At 42.2% G+C, this 25097-nt stretch overlaps 1 protein-coding gene across 1 annotated transcript in view; it reads left to right on the top strand.

The window, feature by feature from the left end:
- KNL1 (kinetochore scaffold 1) overlaps positions 1 to 25097 on the top strand; it is a 54648-nt gene extending 29551 nt beyond the window's left edge. The window contains exons 15-27 of the mRNA XM_026651309.2: positions 3867 to 3982; positions 5520 to 5610; positions 10583 to 10699; positions 11502 to 11589; positions 12184 to 12264; positions 12705 to 12744; positions 12871 to 12972; positions 13450 to 13550; positions 13862 to 13930; positions 14101 to 14210; positions 14870 to 14988; positions 22790 to 22912; positions 23045 to 25097. Of these exons, the coding sequence (XP_026507094.2) occupies positions 3867 to 3982; positions 5520 to 5610; positions 10583 to 10699; positions 11502 to 11589; positions 12184 to 12264; positions 12705 to 12744; positions 12871 to 12972; positions 13450 to 13550; positions 13862 to 13930; positions 14101 to 14210; positions 14870 to 14988; positions 22790 to 22912; positions 23045 to 23159 (1272 nt within the window). The 3' untranslated portion in view covers positions 23160 to 25097. The remainder of the gene's footprint in view (positions 1 to 3866; positions 3983 to 5519; positions 5611 to 10582; positions 10700 to 11501; positions 11590 to 12183; positions 12265 to 12704; positions 12745 to 12870; positions 12973 to 13449; positions 13551 to 13861; positions 13931 to 14100; positions 14211 to 14869; positions 14989 to 22789; positions 22913 to 23044) is intronic.

The raw sequence follows: 25097 nt of genomic DNA, 5'->3' as shown, positions 1-25097 counted from the left end.
TCCTCGGGAGCCAAAAAATCTTACCGCATTATAGGTGAAACCGCGTTATATCTGAATTCGTGTTCTATCGGGTCGCGTTATATCCGGGTAGAGGTGTACATCAGAAGCAGGAAGCCTGCTAAACAACCAGTGGGGCCTCTGGACGATCGAGATACAAAAGGAGCACTTAAAGACGATAAAGTTATTGCGGAGAAACTAAATGAATTCTTTGCTTCAGTCTTCACAGTTGAGGATGTTAGGGAGATTCCCAAACCTGAGCCAGCTTTTGTAGGTGACAAATCTGAGGAATTGTCACTAGAGGAGGTTTTGGAATTAATTGATAAACTTAACAGTAACAAGTCACTGGGACCAGATGGCATTCACCCAAGAGTTCTGAAAGAACTCAAATGTGAAACTGCGGAACTACTAACTATGGTTTGTAACCTGTCCTTTAAATCGGCTTCTGTACCCAGTGACTGGAAGATAGCTAATGTAACGCCAATATTTAAAAAGGGCTCTAGAGGTGATCCCGGCAATTACAGACCGGCAAGTCTAACGTCCGTACTGGGCAAATTAGTTGAAACAATCGTAAAGAATAAAATTGTCAGACACATAGAAGAACATAAATTGTTGGGCAAAAGTCAACATGGTTTCTGTAAAGGGAAATCATGTTTTACTAATCTATTAGAGTTCTTTGAAGGGGTCAACAAACATGTGGACAAGGGGGATCCAGTGGACATAGTGTACTTAGATTTCCAGAAAGCCTTTGACAAGGTCCCTCACCAAAGGCTCTTACGTAAATTAAGTTGTCATGGGATAAGAGGGAAGATCCTTTCATGGATTGAAAACTCGTTAAAAGACAGGGAACAAAGAGTAGGTAAATAAATGGTAAATTTTCAGAATGGAGAGGGGTAACTAGTGGTGTTCCCCAAGGACCAATCCTATTCAACTTGTTCATAAATGATCTGGAGAAAGGGGTAAAAAGTGAGGTGGCAAAGTTTGCAGACGATACTAAACTGCTCAAGATAGTTAAGACCAAAGCAGACTGTGAAGAACTTCAAAAAGATCTCACAAAACTAAGTGATTGGGCAACAAAATGGCAAATGAAATGTAATGTGGATAAATGTAAAGTAATGCACATTGGGAAAAATAACCCCAACTATATATACAATATGATGGGGGCTAATTTAGCTACAACTAATCAGGAAAAAGAGCTTGGAGTCATCGTGGATAGTTCTCTGAAGATGTCCACGCAGCGTGCAGCAGTAGTCAAAAAAGCAAACAGGATGTTAGGAATCATTAAAAAGAGGATAGAGAAAAAGACAAAGAATATCTTATTGCCCTTATATAAATCCATGGTACGCCCACATCTTGAATACTGCGTACAGATGTGGTCTCCTCATTGCAAAAAAGATATACTGGCATTAGAAAAGGTTCAGCGAAGGGCAACTAAAATGATTAGGGGTTTGGAACAGTTCCCATAAGAGGAGAGATTAAAGAGGTTAGGACTTTCCATCTTGGAAACGAGAAGATTAAGGGGGGATATGATAGAGGTATATAAAATCATGAGTGATGTGGTGAAAGTGAATAAGGAAAAGTTATTTACTTGTTCCCATAATATAAGAACTAGGGGCCACCAAATGAAATTAATGGGCAGCAGGTTTAAAACAAATAAAAGGAAGTTCTTCTTCACGCAGCGCACAGTCAACTTGTGGAACTCCTTACCTGAGGAGGTTGTGAAGGCTAGGACTATAACAGGTTTTAAAAGAGAACTGGATAAATTCATGGAGGTTAAATCCCTTATTGGCTAATACTCTCTCTAAATAGTGAATTTTGTGGGCCTACAGACTAATGTAGCTATTTCTAGAGCCCTGCGTGGATACAAAAATGTGGATCTGCATCCCCAAGAATCAACTTGTATCCAACCCACGATCCACAGTCCAGCTTTTATCTGTATCCACACTGCACCCGCAGTAGCACACTATCTCACAGTACCTCTCAGGAGGAGCATCTGTGTCTGAGTGCATGCGTGTGTACTGGATAAGAAATCTATATGGCTTAATAAATGTACACACTACTATTATTGTTATTATTTTAAACATCAATCTTATTATAGAACAGGCATGAGAACAAATAGCCTTTTACATTAAAAATAATAAAATAAAGTCTCAAGTCAATAATACTCAAAATCACAAACTGAACTGTAAAATAATAAAGTCTGCCACCTATTTAGCTTGTGATTTATAAAGTCCTCACACTTAGAACTCAGCAATCCCAGTTTCTTTCCACCAGCCACTGTTCTCCCTGTGGAACCATGCAAGGGGAATACTATCTCAGGGCTACAGTGTTTCATTTTTTCAGGGGCTCAGCAGGTCATCCTCCTAGGCGGGCTGTGAGCAGGGGAGCGAGGAGCAACGACAGGCCTGCTGTGACGCAAGGCCAGTTTCCCCATATGGGCGCAGGAGGGCGGTGCAGGGGTGATGGGCATAGGAGGGGCGTGAAGGTGCTTTCCAGCTGCCCAGCCAATGTTTTGGTAGGTCATCCTCCGCAGCCCCCTAGAGGGCTGTGAGTGGGGGAGAGGAGCAACGATAGCAGGCGGTGCGTGACTCCAGATCAGTTTCCCCAAATGGGCACAGGAAGGGGTGCAAGGGTTAGGGGTGAAGGGGGCACAATACAGGGAATAGGAGCGATGGGGAGGGTGCAGGAGGTTGGTGCAGGGGCTAGGGGTGTAGGAGGTTGGTGCAAGGGTTAGGGGCCCAGGAGGGGGGTGAAGTTGCTCTTTGGCTGCCCAGCCAGTGCTTAATTTGTGCCGTATCAGGTCAGTTGGAGAGGGAAGCAGCTGCTTCTGCAAAGGAAGTCAATATGGCTTCCTGACTCTTTGCAGAAGTAGCTGCCTCCCCCTTCAATTGACTTGATATGACAATGAAGTCGGGAGAGGTTTCCTAAATTGCTTGGCTGCTTAAGCGGTGGTGATAGGAGCATGGGGGATTTTGCTACCTGTCTTGATCTATCACCTCCCTTTTCTCTGTACATGTGGGGAAAGGGAATATAGGATCTGGAAGGTGTGGAAGTAGCCTCATAGGCTATGAGCTGAAGACAGCTGCTTCCCTGCCTTTGAGATCCTATATTTAGAGCTCTGCGCGGATACAAAATTTGTATCCGCATCTGATCCACGATCTGCAAAAATGGTCCGTGGATATCTGCATCCACGTATGCGTATATCTGCTGATATAAAGCGGATATACACGGATTTGCAGGACTCTAGCCATTTCACTAGTGAATGAACAGTCAACAAAACCAGAAGCTTCCTTCGTCCATCCTTGCTTCAAGTTAGAGCAGCTTACATAAATTCTTGTCTATGAATAAAATTTTCAAAAGCATCCAGTGACTTAAGCACTTAGGAGTCTGTCTGATTGAAAGTCAATTGGACTTGGTCTTCTAAGTCACATGCATGCTTTTGAAAATTGTATCCTACATATTTTACTCTAGCAGTTTTCCTGAACTGTAACCTGTGTACAGATACTCTAGGGCTGGCCTTTAAGAATAAAAATAATATTTGGCACTCATATAGCATGCTTCATCCCTTGATCTCAAAGTGCTTCACAAAGGTGAGTAAATTCAAGGTACAGAAGTGATGTGTCTTACCTTAAGATGCATAGTAAATCTGGTACAGGATGGAATAGAACTCAGCACTTCTAACTCCTAGTGCTCTGCCCTTTCCACTAGGCCATGCTGCCCCCCATAGGAACTTTCTCTGCAATAAAATTTCTGCTAAATAACTATCTCAATCCTGGTACTAATTTCTGGATGTGGATTTGACTTGAAGTTGGTGTTTCTGAAATGCACTCTTTTGGATTTTTCAGTTTCATTCCTCTTTCCTTCTCTAGTATGCAGTGAACACAGCTCCTACTCCAGAAGACCTGATTTTCAGCCAGTACATTTATCGCCCCAAGCTGCAGATTTATGAAGAAGATTGCCAGGTTCTTTCTCAGATGATAGAAGAGTAAGAGAGGGGTTGCGTTTTTTGTCATTCACAGGGAATATTAGTTTTTTTGTTTGTTTGTTAACCCATCATCTTAGATTTGGCTGCATGCAGGATGACCTGAAGGGAGTAATTCCATTATTTTCCAATGGACAGGTGGAAAAAAGTTCAAGACTGTAGTAAGCCTGTTTAATTTTAAACAAGTAATCATTTAAACCTATGTATTAAAGCTGAATGTGGGAAAGTCTTGGTAGGACTTGTGGGTCTGGAGGTGGGTAGAGACAAATCTGCCAGCAGTGATTTAATTTGTTCTTTATCTCATCAGACCTGTAAATGTAACTTAATGTTAGCAAAAGTAAACATTTTTGGACACTTTTATCAAAGCCAATAAAAGATAGCAAACAGAAGAAAGAGCATGATGGATTACAATCTGCCATTATCTGTTCTAATTCTCCAGAATTTATCAAGTTAAAATACAGACAGTACGATATCCCAGAGTCTTAAGTTTTCTTGTTCATGATTGATTCTAGTATCTGATTCTTTAGTCACACGGCAATTAAACTGCTAAAACAAAATATAGGAAATAGAATGTAAAAGCCCTCCTAAAAACTTAACAACCACACCACCAATTCCATTTCCTCCTCCTTTGTTCCCTGAACAATTCTACCCTTCATGCTCAGCCTTCCCTCAAAAACAAAAAACAAAAAAACAAAAAAAAGACAGCTGGGGAAAACATGAGCTTTGCATCATATTCTGTAGGTTATCAAATCTGGGCTTGTGCAGATTTGAGATGGAAATAAATTCCAGGTTGCCTCTTGTTTAAACCAATGGATTGTTAGATTATCCATGGCAGTAAAGTTAACACAGTATCTCACAGGGAGAGGTAGTCTCTCAAGTAATCAAGGAAAAATCCACTTGGGAATTTATAGCTCAAAAACACCACCTTAAACTTCACCTGGAACACAACTAGTAACCAATGGAGATATCGGAGCAGCAGATGTTTAATGTGCTTTCAGCATGAAAGCAAGCTGCAACTTTCAAATTCAGCTTCTAGTTTTCATTGCAATAATCCAGCCTCAAGGTGACAAAAGTCTTGATAACCATAGCACGGTCCATATAAAAAAAATGGTACAGCCTTTATGCCCCAGGCCGAGGATAAAAAAAAAATCACTCTTAGCAAATTTTTACATGGATATCCAATAAAATCTCCAAGTTGTGAATAAAACAGTAGGCGTATGCTGTTAATTGGGGTAGATTCTGATATAATATGAATCACTTCTGGGTGCCTTGCTTATCCTGTAAACATTATGGATGAAATCTTGGCCCCACTGAAGTCAAAGGCAAAACTCCATTGACTTCAGTGGGGCCAGGATTTCATCCTAAGTTACCTTGACTTCATCCATGCCCCAATCTTAGACACCAAATAAGTCATTGCACTGCACCAGCCAGTTCAGATATGGAAATAAGTTGAATGACGACAGCATATGTGCTGGCTTACATATGTGCTGTCTTACATGACTACAACAAGACCCTTCTCTGACCTTTTTTTGTATTTCAGTTTAAAGTTGTGTGCAGGTGTCCAGGATAAACTTTTGGTGGATGTGAATAAGAGCCTCTGGGAGGTGATGAGGACCTTCTCTGACAAAGAGGTAATGCCAACTGTTGCAGTCTTACTGCATGCAGTTATAAAAACTTGAATGGTGACTGGACATGACTAGCTAATTGTGGGACAAAAGGCAAATTATTATTATAGATCCAAAACTGGCTAGGAGACAGGAAATAAAGAGCTGGAATAAACAATGGTCAATTTTCATCATGGCAAAAAGTTAACAGCAGAATGTCTAAGGATTGTTTATTAGGTCTTGTGCTTAGTACATCTCTACCCTGATATAACGCAACCCGATATAACATGAATTCGGATATAACGCTGTAAAGCAGCGCTCCGGGGGGTGGGGCTGTGCACTCCGGTGGATAAAAGCAAGTTTGATATAACGCGGTTTCACCTATAACGCGGCAAGATTTTTTGGCTCCCAAGGACAGCGTTATATCGTGGTAGAGGTGTATATTAACAATCTGGAAAAGGGGAATGAGTTGTAAGGTAGCAAAATTTCATAGGTCTAAGGCCAGAAGGGACCATTTGGATTATCGTGTCTCACTTCTTGTATAACAGGCTGTAGAACTTCCCCAAAGTAATCCCGAGAGTATTAGCTTTTAGAAAAATATCCAATCTTGATTTAAAAATTGTCAGCGATGGAGAATCCATAGGACCGTTGGTAAATTGTTCCAATGGTTAATTAGAACAACTGTTAAAAATTTACCCCATATTTCCAGTCTGAATTTTTCTAGTTTCAATCTTCAATTTGACGGTGATACAAAGTTATTTGGGTTAGTTGAGTTAAGAGAAGAGTTAGGAATTTCAGAGGGACCTAACCAAGCTAGGAGAATAGACTACACAATGGCAGATGATGATCAGTGCTGATAAATGCAAAGTAATGCACATTGGATGGAAAATTTTGAACTACTCACACACCTTTCTGGATTCTAAATTAATTCATCAACTCAGGAAAAGAATCGACATGTCACTGTAGACCACGCAATGAAGAATTCTGCTCAGTGCACCCCTACAGTCAGAAGAGCAAACAAGATGTTAGGATGTGTAATGAATGTTATGGATAACGCTGTGTCTGTCACAAAAGTCACTGATTCTGTGAGTTTCTGTGACCTCCGTGACTTCTGCAGCGGCTGGTGCTGGCTCAGAGGCTGCCCGAGCCGGGCAGCCCCTGGGCCAGCAGCAGCAGCAGTTTGGGTGTGTGGGAGGGGGCTCAGGACTGTGGCAGGGGGTTGGGGTGTGGGGCAGCGCTTACCTGGGGGAGGGGCACCCCGGCTTCCACCAGCATGTCCCTGCAGCTCCTAGGTGGAGGGGCCAGAGGGCTCCGCGCACTGAGCAATGCATGGAGCCCCCCAGGCTGCCCCTCCCCTAGAAGCTTCAGGGACATGCCGGTTGGAGCCAAGTAGGGAGCCTGCCAGCCCCGCCAAACCCCGTCCCCCTCCCCAGCACCAGCAGGGGTCCTGGGCCGTACGCTGCCGCCTGTTTCCACCCCACCCCACCCCAGCACCAGCACCCACGGCCTCCTGGCCCAAGTTTTAGTTAGGGGTATATAGTAAAAGTCATGGACAGGTCACGGGCCATGAATTTTTGTTTATTGCCCGTGACCTGTCCATGACTTTTACTAAAAATACCTGTGACTAAAGCATAGCATTAGTTATGGATAATACAGAAAATATTATGCCATTATATAAATCAGTGGGCCTCCTTCCATCTGGAATGCTGTATGCAGCATTGGTCACCCCATCTCAAAAAAGGGTTTGGAGAAGGACAATGAGAATGATTAGGGGCATGGAAAAATTCTTATATGAAGAAATTGAAAACATTTGGATCTGAAAAAAAGGGGGACACACTAAAAGTATACACAATAATTAATAGTATTGAGAAAGTAGATCAGGAGCTTCACTGTCTCAATACAAGAACAAGGGGACAGTCAATGAAATTAGAATATGGTAAATTCAAAAGTGATAAAGCAATACTTTTTCACACAGTTCATAATTAAACTGTGGAACTCATTGTCACAGGATGTCATTGAGGTCAAAAACTTAGCAGGATTCAAAGATGGGTTGGACATCGTTATGGATAACAACTTTTGGATATTTTTGTTATAGTTAATGCTAACAAATGTTACAAGGGATACTAAGCCAATCTCTATTAGGGATTAGAATGAAACCTTCATGTGGAAGTAGATTGTCATGTATCTGTGTGTCTAGAGTGTGGATGGTGTGTGTCTTTCACCCTCCCCTGAAGCTTCTGGTGTTGGCCACTATTGGAGCCAAGATATTGGACTAGATGAACCACAAATGTGATCCAATGTGGCAATACCATATATATATATATATTGTAGAGTTGTGCTAAGTGTCTCAAATAACCAGGGTAACAAACTTTCAGAGTACTTAAGGCAAAAAAAAAAAAAGCATATCACTCCTTGTATGTGCTGAAAGCTCCTCTTTTCTGGTTATTTGACATAAGTGTCCAATGCTATTGGTGTTTTGATACTTTGTGTGCTCCTCTACTTTTGAATAAGGGATTTCCAACTTGCTAAGTCTTTGCAAAGAATAAAGTACTAAATTATATTAAGCCTGATTATCATTATGGAACTTCCTGACCCAAATTTTTGATTCCTGGTGTGTAGAGCCCTGTGTGGATACAAAAATTTTATCCACATTGTATCCACAAATATGGTCCCTGCCCCAAAGAGGATTGTGATGGACTTCCCTGGGATGCAATCTGGAACTGGGGTACCGCTGAGCCCTCTGGTATACCAGCCTGGGCCCCCTCTCGCGCTGTGAGGCAGTGACAAGCTGAAATCCTCTCCAGACATTATACTTACACAGCCATACACAAGCAGGGACACCCCAAGCTGCAGTTACATGAATGTTTCTCCTAACCACTCATGAACCAAGAATAGAGAGGCTCCAACCAGTCTCCCCTTCCCCCCTTCCCGCCCCCCCAACTCCACAGCCTAGGACCCCAGAGCTGTACCATCTTGCCCTGGTCAAAAGCCTGACCAGTGTAAGTTTATTTCCCAGTTCACCCCTCCCTCAGTGTGGAAAGAACAATGCACCAGCCCCTGTTCCTGAGCAGATTTACCTTTGCACTTCTAACAACACACTCTTTTAGTAAAAATATAAAACAAATTTATTAACTACAAAAATATTTTAAGTGATTATAATTAATAGTGTATAGATCAAAGTTGGTTACCTAAGAAATAAACAAAATCGCAATCTAAATTTATTAAACTAGATAAGATTTGAAATAAGCAGTGTCTTACCCTGATGGTACCAACAGTCCACCAATCTTCCACACATAGGCAGTGCTTTCTTCTTTCTCGCCTGGGACCCCCGTCCCCCCGATCAGTCTTTCTTCCTCAGGTGTTTCCAGGTTGTTCCCCATACAATATGATGGGGGCTAATTTAGCTACAACAAGTCAGGAAAAAGATCTTGGAGTCATCGTGGATAGTTCTCTGAAGATGTCCGCGTAGTGTGCAGAGGCGGTCAAAAAAGCAAACAGGATGTTAGGGATCATTAAAAAGGGGATAGCGAATAAGACTGAGAATATATTATTGCCCTTATATAAATCGATGGTACGCCCACATCTCGAATACTGCGTACAGATGTGGTCTCCTCATCTAAAAAAAGATATACTGGCACTAGAAAAGGTTCAGAAAAGGGCAACTAAAATGATTAGGGGTTTGGAACGGGTCCCATATGAGGAGAGATTAAAGAGGCTAGGACTCTTCAGCTTGGAAAAGAGGAGACTAAGGGGGGATATGATAGAGGTATATAAAATCATGAGTGATGTGGAGAAAGTGGATAAGGAGAAGTTATTTACTTATTCCCATAATACAAGAACTAGGGGTCACCAAATGAAATTAATAGGCAGCAGGTTTAAAACAAATACAAGGAAGTTCTTCTTCACGCAGCGCACAGTCAACTTGTGGAACTCCTTACCTGAGGAGGTTGTGAAGGCTAGGACTATAACAGCGTTTAAAAGAGAACTGGATAAATTCATGGTGGTTAAGTCCATTAATGGCTATTAGCCAGGATGGGTAAGGAATGGTGCCCCTAGCCTCTGTTTGTCAGAGGATGGAGATGGATGGCAGGAGAGAGATCACTTGATCATTGCCTGTTAGGTTCACTCCCTCTGGGGCACCTGGCATTGGCCACTGTCGGTAGACAGGATACTGGGCTAGATGGACCTTTGGTCGGACGCGGTACCGCCGTTCTTATGTGTGTTGTAGGGGGATTGAGGCCAGTGGTGATGTCACTTCCCATTTTATAGCTTCTTCCATGTGGAGGGGACTTCATTGTTACAAGCAAAGCCCCAGCACAGTTAGTGGAAAAATACAGGCACAGGATGAAGTTTAATATCACATGATCTAGTCACATGCCCTTGCGTGCTTCGATAAGTCATAGCAGCCATTATCCATATATTGGCTCAAGCATCCACAGGAAAGCTCATCAGGTGAGGCTAAGCCTTTCCCATGGCCCATTGTTTTCGTTGATGGGCAATTACCTTGAATAGACCGTTCACAATTTGCTGGCTAGACTGGGTGTAAATTAACTTATGGGAGTTACCCAGGAGCAAGCACATTTGAAATACAGATGCATAGTCAATATTCATAACTCCAGATACAAAAATGATACATGCATACAAATAGGATAATCATATTCAGCAAACCATAACTTTTCCATTAACACCTCACATGACAATATTCTTTACAAGATTCATCATAATTCTATCACAATCATATCATAATCCTATCACAATGGTGAATATGGGGTGCAGAGTTTCACATGGATATCTGCAAATTTGCAGGGCTCTGGATATAAAACTTGGATCCGCATCCATCCGTGATCCACAAACATGGTCCATGGATACCTGCAGATTTGCAGGGCTCTACTTGTGACTCATATATGCTGCTACCAGACAGCTGAATCAGTCCCAAAGAGTAACATTATGTAACTTTCTAATTCACCTTGCCTATTGTTGTTCTTCCCATCCATTGCAGCTGAAGAACTTTGGAACAGAGTTGAATAAAATGAAATCCTGTTTCACCAAGAAGAGTAAAGTCCTGGCTCACAAGGGGAAAGTGAAATTGTATGACAATTTGGTGCAGAACACACAGGTATTAGGGTTGGAGAAGGGAAGAGGGTGGTAGGGGCCATTAGGGATTCCTGATTTATTTATTTAATTTATATTTAAAATTTGTAAGGTGAGTTGTGACTATCAAGTTATGCACATAACTATCCTATGTAAATATGCATCCTATTACTGTTAATCTCCTACTTACTCCCTCATATTGTTGCATCTTATTTTAAATTTGATTGGGAACACTTTAGGGCAGGGGCAATATCTTTCTATGCACTTACACAGTGGGGACCTTGCTCCTGATTCAGACCTGTGGATGCTACACACTACAAAGTATAAAAGGGGAGGGAGACTAGCAATGACATGGGCACTGCTATCTTCTTACAGTGTGATCATATTGCACTACAAGTAATGAGAGAGTGGGGATATCGGCATAGGCCACCAGTCAGAGAAATAAATGGAGCATTTGTCCCAATGTGAAGGACATCTCAGAATTTGCTTATTTCTTAAAGAGTCAAACAGGTTAGCATTTGCTAAAAAAAAATCTTCTCAGTTAGCACCCTGCATCATCTCTCCTCTTCTTGAGAAAAGTGATTGAAAGATTATGGCAAAGCAGCTTTGGTATCATCTGAAATCCTGTGATTACCTTAACTGCTCTATCTGGTTTTAGGTCAAAGTATGATAGATTGCATTGGTTTCGTTGGTCCATCTCCTAGCAAGCAGAGATCAGTGTGAGAGTCCTAGCAAACACAGAACTATTATTTAAATGCAGCCATAGATTTATGTGAAAATATATTACTAAACAAAAATGAAACATAATTATTCAATTTTGCACTTAGATCCAATGGGAGAAACTACAGTCAAGAATAGCAAAAGTGGATGAATTCCTCAGGGAGATGGATAGTTGTCTTTTAGCTCTGGAAACAGGTAAGTGTTTCAGATACCAGTTCAAGAATTTTCATTTACTGGAGTGTAAACACCTCTTAACTTCTTTGGAAGAGCTACTATTCAAATGATCACTTACAAGCAGAAACTAGAGAAGGGGGTGTTTGAGCATTACAACTCCTGTTCTATGAGTAATTTGTCTGTATGAGGTTGGTTGGGTAGGCCTGTGATTGTAGATTTGGCTTAGGGGAACCTTGTAAGTAGGACATGGAGACTAAGTGACCAGTTTTTGTTTTTTTTCTAATATATTTCAGTGCTCAAGACAAATGTGCGCCATGAGTTTCAAAACTGCTATAATGAGATATAGCACAAATAAGATTTTTACCCATCATCCACTCCTACCTGAAATTTTCTGTGTAAATTGTAGAACTACAGACTTCTTGTCATATGTGTCCATATTGTCATTTTTGACAAAGTAAAACTGCAGCTCATTATTATAATAGCTGAAGACAACTGAAACCTAAACATTGAGCCTGACATTGATACAAAGAGAGGCTGCATTCTTGCAGGAGTCACTGCTGTGCCTCAGAATAGTGTGGTGGGTAGAGAGTGGCTTCTAACGCTTCTTTCCTTTAGTTACTAAGTTGGAAGATTGTGAAGCAGATATCAGTGATCCAGTGGCAGAATGGGAGTCCAAAGTGAGAAACTCTGAGAAAGGTAATGGGGCCACTTGAGGTGCATTTCTCTTAATGAACTCTGAGGGTGAAAAGGTTTGTGGCCCAGAGTAGGGGATATGTACCTCCAGGCTAGTGTGAAAGCAAACACTGAAGGTAAGCATCTTACCACCACAGTTGTCTTCACTGGGTTGGGAGATGGCGATCCACATAAACCATCCTTTCTGCATTTTATTGCCTTTTTTCTGGAAAATCAGAACTTGGAATACAGTGAGCTGAAAAGAACATGAGCTGGCTACAATGCATTGTTCTCCAAGTGCTGAATAATTGCCCATTTCTACTGACATCCTAGCAAGGGTAACTACCATCACCCTGGGATCTCTCCTGATGTTGAGAACCAGGGCTGCACAGCCAGTCAGGGTTTTTTTTCATGCTTCTCGTACTGCTTGCAGATCTCTTTCATAGCTTTTTTAAATTTCTTAGAGCTTGAAAACCTCAAAGCCCAAGAAGAGGAGCTTCAAAGGTAGAATTTTACACAATGATTCTTTTACCTTTATTTAAAGCCTGCATGTGCACTCAGGTTCTAGAGATTGTATCAGGGTGCTTTGTCTTCCCAGGAGCATCTGATTTTATTGCTATATTTCTATAGGGATCTGTCAAATCTGGAGGTTCAGAAGAAGCAGGGGTTTTCTGAGATAAAACGTCTGCAGAATAAAGCAAGTGATTGTGAGGAGCTCCTCGACAAATACAAGTAAGGGAAGGAAAGGGTCTTCACCTTTGATTTTTATCCCAGAGATCAACCAGTTCCCTCTCCTCACATTGGTAGTGCTAATGTATTTTTAATTGATGCTACATTTGGGAGCCTATCTCCTGGCAATATAGGATTAGCAGTAAAGCTTCTGTGAGTTTAGTGCATAGTAGGATGAACTGATTTTATATACATAAGGGTCATTGCAAAATCTCTTCCTATAGAGGTCTCCTCCCCTTCCAAAATGAGTATTTTTGTTTTAATGTTTAGTGTTACTTCTTAATAGAATACAAACTTTTCAATATTTCCTGGAAGGTCATGCTCATGCTACTGTTTCCATCTGATTTGATGATCCACAGGAACAAAAAAGTGCCAGCTACCATTAGCACATTTATGTGGTGGTAGATGTTGTATGTACATCTAGTACTTTTATCTTTTTCCACTTTTTCTTTGGTTGTAACTCAGGTTTTTCTTCTTTAGCTTCACTGAATGGGAGATCAGTGAATGGAGCGATCAACAGGCAGTGTTTACCTTCCTTTATGATTCTATAGAACTGACTATCACATTCGGACCACCAGTGGGTGAGTGGCAAAATTTGGCAGGAGCTTTTTCCGGTTTACAAACCAAAAGGTTTACATAATATAAATCCATCGGCTCAGGCTGACATCTTTAGACCTTATACTAGTAGAAGAGGGCAAACATACTAGAGTGGAAGCACTCAAACTGTGAGTTAAGGTAGTTATGGATTGGAGTCCGGGCCTGATTTTTTTTTTAACAAAAGGATTAAATTATACAACCTAGATGTCTGCTCCTGGAGAGAGATTTCTGAGGTGTTAGGAAGTGCGCACAGTCTGGAAATACATACTTATGGTTTGTTTTTGGTCTCTCACAGATGGTGCTGTTTTCAATGACAATCCCTGCAGAAAGATTGTTGATATGAGCTTTGAATCTCTGTTGGATGGTAAGGCTCTGAAGTGGCTTGCTGCTCTGGTCCTTGGGGTTTGCCTGTTTATGGGAAGGTATCTTCACACTTGCACTTTATCTGCAAGTGCATTGCCTGACAGCCCCCAAAAGATTATTGATTACAAATATAAACAGTTCTGAAGAATAATTCTTTCTTTTGTCTTACAGAAGAAAAAGCTCCAATCTCATCATGTCTAGTCCAAAGGCTCATCTTCCAGTTTATTGAAAGTCAGGGTTCCTGGCAGACAAAATGCACAACAATGCACCACCTGCCCCAGGTAATGTTCCAAGAAGCTAAACTACAGAGCCCTGAGAAGATGATCATGGAATCTGTTCTGTTCAACAGAATAAAGATGATATTCTTTAACAACGATTTCTTAAAATAAAGTTCAGCCTTGAATTAATGAATATTCTGCTGCTTAAGTGTTTGTCATAAGGAAAGTGATTCTAAAGCTGTAGTTTCACTCAATCATAAATCATACAGTAAAGTATGTGGTTCTGCTCTGAATGGTGACTCTGTATAACTGTAGATTCCTCAATCAATAGATCTGTTCCCTGATTGAAGTCTGCTTGCTTTACGATTGGAATAAGTTTTACTACTTCTATTAGCACTACAGAGCCAGCACAACTATCCAAGACAGAAATTCTATTCTGGTTCCTACATAATTAATAGAATAGTGGTTTTAATTGCAGAACCAAATTTGGCCTTCCCACAAGGATGCAGAGGTATATTTGAGGGCAGAATTTGGGCAGCAGAATTTTTATCTGTAGTAATACTTGACCAGTTTCATTTTTAGATCCCAGACTGAGTGTAGAGCTAGCAGTTAAGATTATGGGGTTTTTTATGTACTTTCTAGAATAGAATTGCAATTTAAAATGTTATATAGCTTACAAGAGTGAACTCTAATGTGATTACTTTTTCTGATTGTCCACTTAGATGCTGCATGAGGTCTCATTAGTGGTGAATCGCTGTCGACTCTTAGGAGAAGAGATTGAGTTTTTGAACAGATGGGGTGGAAAGTTTAATCTTCTGAAGACAGAAGTGGATAATACAAAGTGAGTGATTAAAGATCAAACCTACTCCAATTCAACCCCCAAAAAAGTGCTGTTAGTGACTACTCACAAACAGAAGACTTTGAAACACACTTTCCGTCTAACTTTAATAATGGAAGCCAGCTGACATCCAAAAATTTCATTGTTTTTGTTTGTTTGTTTTTGGGTGGTGGTGGTGGTTTGTTTGTTTTTGTTTTTTGGATTTTTTTTTTTTACAAATTCAGCATCTTTTAAAAAAACAAAACCCTAACTTCAGAATAGCAGAAAATGAACAGTTCATGGATTCTGTCAGCTTCCTCATTGACATATCTTTCATCACTTGCTACCTGCCACTTTGACACATACCTCTATCCAAAGCATTTTAGATCAGGGTGCAGCAACGTACAGGGAGTCAGGACCAAGAGTAGTTCTGCAAGTAGATGTAGCTGTGTATTCCACTTACGTGTGCGCGCACCCAGCACACTGAAGCTGGAGAATTTTGCCTAGCAGTATCAGTAGAGGGGCAGTGCTCATACCTCATGGCCACAGCCCCTCCCTGGCTATATGGGGCAGCGTCACCCCAAAAGCTGCCCCTCCTACGCCCCCCAGTTCCTTCTTTCCACTTGTGGCTGGAGTCAGAGCTCTGTGTGGTCTTAACCTCTCACTATTTTAGTGTTTTTTCTAGTTATATATAGTTAATTAGTACCCTTAGTAGTAGTTAAATTACACTGCTCTACAGCCAAAATGCTTCTGAAATAAATGTAGTCAAACTTTACTAATTCTGGGTCACTGAGAATGAAAATGATGCTTAAAACTGTTGATTGGCTCTGATTTTCAAGATATGCTATTGGGTCAGTATATACGACCCTTGACTTGGGAATGGCGGAGGATAAGTGAGTTATAAAGGGAAGGGATCTCAATTTAAACCAGAAATGACTAAAATACATCTTTGACTGGATCTATGAATAAATCTATGTCTGGGTTTGGACAGTACTTGCTTTTTAGGCAAAACAATGAATGATGCAATCTGAAGCTGGTATGCGTCATACATGATATGAATTGCATCATGTTATTCCTAGAAGTCATGGATGATGCAATCATAATGAAGCTTACATCACTCTGCTGAACAAATTGCCCTATATCAGCTCTAGAAATCATACAGTGTCGTGCTCTCTTATTTGTCAGTGTTTGATTTTGCAAAGGGACACATTTCTGTTTAGCCAAAGTGAGCAGAGATGCCTCGTACTTGTGTGAACAGTGCAGATAACTTCTGCTATGTTTGTGGTGAAGTGACTTTTGCATCACAAAAGCGCAGTATAACCACTATGGTTAAGAAAGCCTATCACCTTTATTTTGGCTGCAAAATTGGAGCTCAGGACAAGAGGTGGGCCCCACACATATGCTGCAACACTTGTGCAACAAATCTTCGCCAGTGGTTGAACAGGAAAAGGAAATCTATGCCTTTTGCAGTGCCAATGGTTTGGAGAGAGCCAACAGATCATACCAGCAATTGTTACTTCTGCATGGTGCCTCCAGTTGGGAAAGGTGTGTCAAAGAAGAAAAAGTGGACTGTGCATTATCCAAACATTCCATCAGCTATACGCCCAGTACCCCACGGAGAAGGACTGCCGGTTCCTGATGCACCAGAATCATTCTCACTTGAGTCAGACGAGGAAGAGGATGAAACTTCTGGTCCTGAACCATCAATGTCACAGGACCCACATTTTCTCCCATCCTCCTCCTCTGAACCACACCTCATAACACAAGGTGAACTGAATGACCTTGTCAGGGATTTGGAACTACCCAAGAGTAAGGCAGAGCTGTTGGGCTCCAGACTACAGCAGTGGAATCTCCTGGCAGGTGATGTTAGGGTTTCCATGTTCCGTGACCGTCAAAAGGATCTTGTTCCATTCTTCTTCATGGAAGGTGATCTTGTAGCCTGCAACAACATCGATGGTGTGAAGGCAGCCCTCAACATCGTTCACGATCCAGATGAGTGGAGACTGTTCATTGATTCATCGAAGACGTGTCTTAAAGCTGTTTTACTGCATAATGGCAATGTTTTGACATCAATTTCAGTTGGTCATGCAGTCCATATGAAGGAAACCTATGACAATATGAAACAACTTTTGAGGTGCATAAACTATGACCAACATCAGTGGCAGCTTTGTGGCGATTTGAAGGTTGTTGCTCTCTTGCTTGGTCTGCAGACTGGATACACAAAGTACTGCTGTTTTCTCTGCAAATGGGATAGTCGTGCAAGAGATTCCCACTACATCAAGAAAGATTGGCCACTCCGACAGTCATTGGAGCCTGGGAGGAAAAGTGTTCAGCATCCACCACTTGTTGAATCAAGGAAGATTTTGTTACCACCCTTACACATCAAGCTGGGTCTGATGAAGAACTTTGTCAAGGCCATTGACAAAACACAAGCAGCTTTCAAGTACCTCTGTGGAAAATTTCCAAGGTTAAGTGAAGCTAAGATAAAGGAAGGTGTCTTTGTTGGTCCTCAGATTCGTGAACTTCTTCGAGATGATGCATTTGACCATGCACTGCGTGGCAAGGAAAAGACGGCATGGAAAACCTTCCAGTTAGTGGCAATAAATTTTCTTGGAAACAACAAGGCAGACAACTACAGGTTGTTGGTGGAAATCCTCCCCAAGGCATACAAAAGCTTTGGTTGCAACATGTCACTAAAGATACATTTTTTGCACTCTCATCTAGATTTTTTTCCACCGAACTGCGGAGCAGTGAGCGACGAGCAAGGTGAGCGATTTCACCAGGACATTGCAACAATGGAGAAACGCTATCAGGGCAAATGGAGCCCATCAATGCTTGCAGACTATTGCTGGACAGTGACAAGAGATGCTCCATTTAATGACTACAAGAGACAATCCAAGAAGCGCCGAGTAGACACTGAATAGGACTAAACTATGTACATAATAGTTTTTTGCCTTTTGTTTCATAATAAATTTTATTTATATAACCCTTTTGCTGATTTTTAAAGTGTTACATAAACAGGACAGGTGAAATATTATCATGTAAAGCAACCATAAACACATGAAAAGACCTAGGTTTACAATTTATGATTAAAACTCTACTATCTACACAATATACATAGACATAAAATGTAAAAACTTAAATATCTTAGAAACAGTAGCCAATCAGTTGTTTTAATTGTCATATTTGAATTCAGCACATCAAAATACATAATAAATAGCACATTTTATCTCTGAAGCAGACGACTTCTCAAAAATTGTAGACCAGTGTTAGTGTTAGCTGTATTTAGTTAAGTACTCCCTTCTGATACCCTTGCCAGGGTTTAAACATTGTCTGTCGTGTCGGGGAGCGATCTCTAACAACAGTCCTTCGGACGTGGAGTTTGCTGTGTTTGGGTGAGGCCCACATCTAGGAGCAGTGTTCGATCTGTAAATCAATCACAAAATGAACTCAAGTGGCTAAGGGCCTTTGCCTAAAACAGCACCTGCTTGAAGAGGCCATGTGGCTTCCTTCGACAACAAAGCCCTTGTTGGATCAGAGGTTGCCCTGGGGTTCTGAGAGTGCTGCCACTTTGTGCCCTGGAGCAGGTGTCTCTCCAAAGAGACAGAGGAACCGTTCCCTGTGGAGTGTACCAATGAAAAGGTCGCATAAGACCAATCAAGACTACTCTAGATCTTGTGGGGACTCTTTTGCCTCTTCCAGGAAGAGCATGGAGCAGCACAGAGTTAGTGCCAACCTCCCTACCGCTCCCCAGGACTGAGTAGGGAGATTAGACACCCTGTTAGATTGTTTCCATGTCGGTAGCATGCCAGGTGGCTGCAGACCTCCTTTGCCTTTCTGTCCCGACCTCTCCTTTGGTCCTGGACTTTGCCACGGCTAAGTCATTTTTAGCCCCATTGGCTGGATAGGCCACTGAACCCTTATGTCTCCCCGATGTTCCCCTTCCACAGTCTGTGGAACTGGGGAAGTACAGGCTCAATGCAAGGGACCTTGGCACTGGGAAACTCCTTGGCATTGTTGCAGTTGGCGCTGCAGATGTTACTGTGGTGGCACTCATCACCTTCCACTTCAGCACCATCAATCACCTTGGTACCAGGGCCAACGTTGGGGTCAACTCTACTTCCACCACCAGAAACAACGGAGGTGTACTCAGTGCCAGCGATACCATTTCCACTGTCAGTGTCAGTTTCCTCTTCGGTGTGGGCTACGGATGAGTCAGACTGGTTGCTCGCACCCTCAGGGCTGGCTCTACCTTTATCCCCTTAAGCTCAGGACTCATCAGCATCCAGATTAGGATCTTCCTCTCCTCTCCCATTTTCCATTGCCTGACTCACAGCGGGGGCCATTTATGGAACGCTGTTGCTATCAGAATTGGTGCTTATCTTGCGGTCAGGAAGCCTATTGGCCACCAATGCCCTTACCGATACCTGTGGAATCCATGGATGCTCCTCATCTTGCCCTAAGGCGAGATCACCGAGCAGGTCTGTGGCGGTGAGCGTCAATCCACCACAGGCCCAGGCACTGGTAAACCTTCCCATCACCTCCAGTCTCGTCCATCCAGGTCCATTGGTCCTGGAGCAGGATCTGGCTCTGGCACAGTTAACCACTTCCTCTTTATCCCTAAACAATTCTGTATTGCCAAGCTCTTCCTCTCCTTTAGTACCAGAGGATGCCAAGGCATACCAGGACCTCCCTCAGTATTCAGGAGAAGTTTCTCTAGAAGAATACCCATATGTTGTTGGATATCTTGCAGCCATCTCTCCCTGTGAGAGTCACCCCCCCGACTAACAATGCACTCCTAGAGCCTGTCACGGTTCTCTGGAGCACTCTGGATTCAGTACTGCCTAATGTGAAACCCAGGGAGAAATTCTACTTCATTCCAGTGCAGGGATTTGAGGGGTTTTAGTCCCATAATGCCCCAAACTCCATGGTTGTAACTGCGGTGAACAATAGAGCCCAACAGGGCAGGTTTATTTCCACTTCCAATAACAAGAACCCTAAATGGATTGTCCTGATGGGTAGGAAGATTTACACCTTCTCTTCCTTGCAGATGTGCATTGCTGACCAGCAGGCATTGCTGTCCAAATACGATTTTCTGAACTGGATGGCTATGTCTAAGTTTGCAGACTAGCTGCCCGAAGTCTTGAGGAAGAACTTCCAGGCATTTATCACTGAGGGCTGCTTGGTGGCTAAGGCTTTGTTGCAGTCTGCACTGGATATGGTCGGAGAGTTCAGCCAGAGTGATGGCCTCGGCAGCGACCGTGAGAAAAGCATCTTAGCTGCAGAATTTGGGCATTGCTCCCAACGTGCGACAGGCCACAGAGGATTTGCCCTTTGATGGACGAGTGCTTTTTTTGACAAGACAAATGAGACTCTGCACTCTAGGGCTATCCTACGGTTCTTGGGGGTGTACACACCGGCAATGGAGAGGCACCACTGCTGTGGTCAATAGCAGCAGCAGTATCATCAACAGCATGCATTTGGGAAGCCTTTCCCTCCCCCAGGACAGCGGGACTACCCCAGAAAGGGGCATAAGTCCAGGAGGAGGAGGCATTCGGGTCTGGGGTTTGACCAATCCTCCCACACCTTCACCCGGCACCCCCCGAGCACCTGTTTTGACTCCTTGGTCCAGAGCAGTGTTCCAGTGGTCACTCCCTTCTTCCCGTCCCCTTTGTTTGGGGACTGGCTGACTTGCTTTCACTATGCTTGGGGTTTGCTCTCCAGAGACAGCTGGGTCCTAAGCACCATCAGATTGGGCTACACCATCCAGTTCCTTTCCACCTCTTCCCCGACCCTCCCTCCCTATTCCTCTTTAGGGACCCCTCTCACGACATACTGCTCCTTGAGCAGGTTTGCTCGCTATTGGCTTTGAGAGCGGTAGAGGACGTTCTGCTAGAACACTGGGGTCAGGGCTTCTAATCTCAGTCTTTCTGGTGTCCAGATCCAAGGAAGAAATGAGACCTATTCTTGACCTTCGTGGCCTCAACAAATATATCAGATACATGAGGTTCTGAATGGTCACTCTATTGACTGTCCTCCCTGTGTTGTCTCAGAATGTCTGGTTTGCTGCTCTGGACCTTCAGGTTGCGATTCACGTGGCAATTTTGCCGAGCCACAAGCTATTCCTTTGATTCATCGTAGCAGAGCACCATTTTCAGTATACGGTGCTTCTCTTTCGCCTCTGGGGTTTTTACCAACTACATGTTCATGGTGATGGTGTACCTCAGGAAGAAAAAATCAACATCTTCCTGTACCTGGATGACTGGTTACTGAGAGGCAGGTCCAGAGAGGAAGTCCTTTCCCACGTCAATGCTACATTGCGCTTGCTTGACTGTCTGGGTCTCATCTTAAATACCAGTAAGTCAACTTTGGTTCTCGCTCAGAAAATCGAGTTCATTGGGGCTCTACGAGTTTGAGAGCATTTTTGCCTACCAAGAGCTTTCAGGTGATTTGCCACCTTTGCCTCAGTCTGTAGTCTGTCTTCCACAACGGTTCGGACATTTGCAGGGCTGCTATGTGGGCATCCATCCATACGTTTACGAACCATTATGCCATTACCGCATCTTCCAGGGCAGAAGCAAGCTTTGGTAGGGCTGTCCTGTAATCTTTGTTTGGGTAGGCTGTAAGCCCTGCCTCCTTGGGTGGGTACTGCTTGTGAGTCACCTAAGTGGAATATACGGCTGCATCTACACGAAGAAGAAATGGTTACTTAATGTAACTGTGGTTCTTCGAGATGTGATGCAGACGTGTATTCCGTGACCCACTTCTGTCCCCTCTGCATCAGAGTCTACTCTCTGCATGTTTGGTGTGAAGGAACTGAGGGGGGTTGGGGCACCCCCACCTCATATGGCCAAAGGAGGGGCTGTGGCCACAAGGCACAAGCACTCCCCATTTATGGTACTACTGGGCAAAATTCTCTAGCTTTGGTGCGCTGAGTGCGCACACGTCTAAGTGGAATACACAGCTGCATCACATCTCAAAGAATCACAGTTACAGTAAGTAACTGTCTCTTTCTTACAGTTGGTCTTCAGGGGAAAAAAAATCAAAACAACAAAGCGAAGACATCTTAAGTTTGCTTCAGCCAGGTAGAAAAACACAGTGCTTAACTTAAAGTTCATTTAAAGCACAGTTATCCTTCATTTTCCCAGTTCCCACTTTCCTGTGGTGCTTCCTTGTCCTGTGGTATGGCTGGGCTGAGCTGGACAAGTACTTACTCTTCACTGCAGGATCCCTCTTCCAGATTCCCACTGCCTCTTTGTATCCCTGTTCTAGTTAACCCTTTCTCTATGTTCCTTAATGTGGGGTATATACACATCATCACAGGCTGGGTTTTTTTGGTAATATCCCTCACTAATATTCTGTGTCCCTCATCACGACATAACAACAAAAGAAAAGGCAGTACTCTTTAGCGAGGTCAACAAAACAAGTGTGCAATTACAGATTTGGAGAAATGAGGGTTTTGTTTTTTTATTTTTTGAAGGGTTGAAATCCAGAAAAGGAATTTTTCCTCTCCCTTCCTGCCCTAGTCTTTCCAAAACAATTCTGCCCTAAGACAAAATGGGACATATTAACCTTTAGGGAGATTGGTTTCTTCTGAGGGGAACTTGGGCCTTATTACTTAAAATGGGAAGATTCCTTCAACCTTACCTACTGCTACACGATAAACAAATTCTATTGATGCTCTTCAAGAATATAAAGTGAGGGTGTGTATAATGTCTGTGTTAAGACACTAGGCTTTCACATCTGGAGACACAATTTCAAAGCAAGCTGTATTATAGGAAGCCATGACTTAACCCTTTGCATGTACATTTTGTTTTCCATGCAGAGTGAAGCTCTTGTTCTCCACTTCCACAGCTTTTGCAAAGTTTGAGGTGACATTCTCTTTATCTGCCAACTACCCATCAGCTCCACTCCCTTTCACTGTCCAAAAACGGATTGGGAGCCTTGGGTGAGTAGCAAAGGCAGAAGAATAAAGGACTTTGGGCATACTTTTCACTTCAAAGCAGGGAACAGGAAGTTAAATGCTAATAAGTATACTGTCAGAAGTTCATCTGAGATAATTTCTTTTTGTCTTTCCCAGCCAGGATGAAATTTCTGCTGTTGTGTCCAATGTGCCACTGGGCACCAACTACCTGATGAGAATGGTCAAAATGATTCATCATAACTTGCTCCAGGGTTCCCTGATCGTTCAGTAAATCCACTCATGTCAATACAGTTCTCAAGTTGAATGTCTGTCCTCTTCAAACTTACAAGAGTTGCCAGCTTCTTTTAGTGCTATGAGAATCTGATTTAGCAACTGACTGTGAGATTGTCCAATATTTAAACCACTGAAATGAAATCTCAGTAAGCCTACTACCAAGCACCTCTCCTATCCCAAAGCATGCTGAGGGAATGCAGAAATCTGTAGAGCCAAGGAGGAATTTCAGATGGCTTCCATTAACTTGTCCCACTTTTCTCATATTTTTTTTCCTCTTCCCCAACCCCTCCAGCCACTGCTGGTTGTGGTTTCCCTTTTGTTACACCTCCACATAAAAGAAATTCTAGCTCCTATAACCACCAGAATTAGCCTGGTAATTTATCTCTGGTTTGTTATTACCAAGGTCTATTGTCTGTCTTCCAAGGTTTGCATGACTGGAAGTTACTATCACTAACTAGCCCAGATTTTAAGTTTGATTATATCAGCTGACTTGGAATGTCTCTCAGATCACAGAAACTATAATTCTGGTTTCTGCTGCTTGACAAAATTATAATTTACAAAATTCACATGTGGCATGCACAGTTAGAAGTTAGAAGTTTCTCTTTAAGGTTACAGATCCCTGTTTCTAACCATTGATTTTGCAGTGCAACAGAACCCAAAGTCACATGGATCAAGTTGTGAACTTTTCCTTGTGGAATTTGGTTCTAATCATTCTGCATGTAGAGCCTTTTCTGTTGCTAAGGTGTTAAGCTATTTGATGCACTTACTTAGGCTAGGCTCCCTATTTCTCAAAGGGGTAAGCAGGCTAAATATGTAAATCTGCTTTTGCTTAATGTGTTCAACAGGTGACATGGTAGGAGATGTTCAAAAGGGCTGGATCTAGCAGACACACTTCTAGCACTGACCATTAAGTTACTGTCTTGCTTGAGGCAGCTGTTTCCTTAGAAAAAAACTCTGTGGTGATTTTCATTAAATAGATGGACTTTTCTCTGCCTAAACAGAGACCCAAATAGTTTTTGCTCTCTTTTTATCTGCAGTATTGGTACAAATGGTTAAAATAGATACAACAAATCCAGCTAAACAAATTCCAACTATCTGAAAATGTCTTGTGATGTGCACTATGGTCTCAGAAACAAGCAGCTCTTTTAGCTGTATTTCAGTCAAATTGATCATGTTTTGCTTAATTATTTTATAATTAAGTTTCTAAGGAACCTTTTAGTAATTTTAATGAAACTGACACTACTAGACTTTTTGCTTTACCTTTAGGGATACTTTATGGCAAAACTTTTTTAAAATTTCATCATAAATTCATGTTTCTTCCAAATACAATCTCCTTTACCTGTCCTCCTTTTGTGTCCTCACTGGAATAGGATCCTTGTTTAGCAAACCATCCATATCATTGTTTCCTTTAACTCTTTGTACTGATCCTAGTAATAGATAAACTAGTAACAAATTCTAAACATTTGCTGAAAGCCCTGGAGAAGTTGATGTATAATTTGCCACAGAAATCACTAACTGACATCCTATCTGTCCCCAAGTTTCCTATGAATTGCATGAGCTGTAATGTTCTACGAGCCTTAAGGAACAATCAGTGCACTATATTTCAAAACTAGGAGATCTGAATAATACCTTTGGCATACTCTGGACTGTTTTATTAGTCTTAATAGTAAAGTACATTCTTCAGATTGTTGGGACTGACATGGTCATGTCCTGGGTAAACAGACCCTGTTCTTATGGTGTTGAAGCATCTAGCACTTCTCAACTCTCCATTCTGTAGGTGCCTGACCGTTTCTATCTGTCTGTAAAATATAAGAATTTTAAAATGTGTTTTCAGATGTTTAAGCATTGATATATTTTTATGAAGTTCTCTGGTTTTTACAATTTTTTCTTCTACAGAAGGTAGTGAAAAACTCATTAAACATTTGTATTGTTAATA

The sequence above is a fragment of the Terrapene carolina genome, unplaced genomic scaffold (assembly GCF_002925995.2).
Source record: "Terrapene carolina triunguis isolate 2854851 unplaced genomic scaffold, T_m_triunguis-2.0 Scaffold96, whole genome shotgun sequence".
In the NCBI taxonomy this organism is placed as follows: domain Eukaryota; kingdom Metazoa; phylum Chordata; order Testudines; family Emydidae; genus Terrapene; species Terrapene triunguis.
The sequence above is the reverse complement of the archived record's forward strand: the minus strand, read 5'-3'. Positions and strand labels throughout refer to the sequence as shown.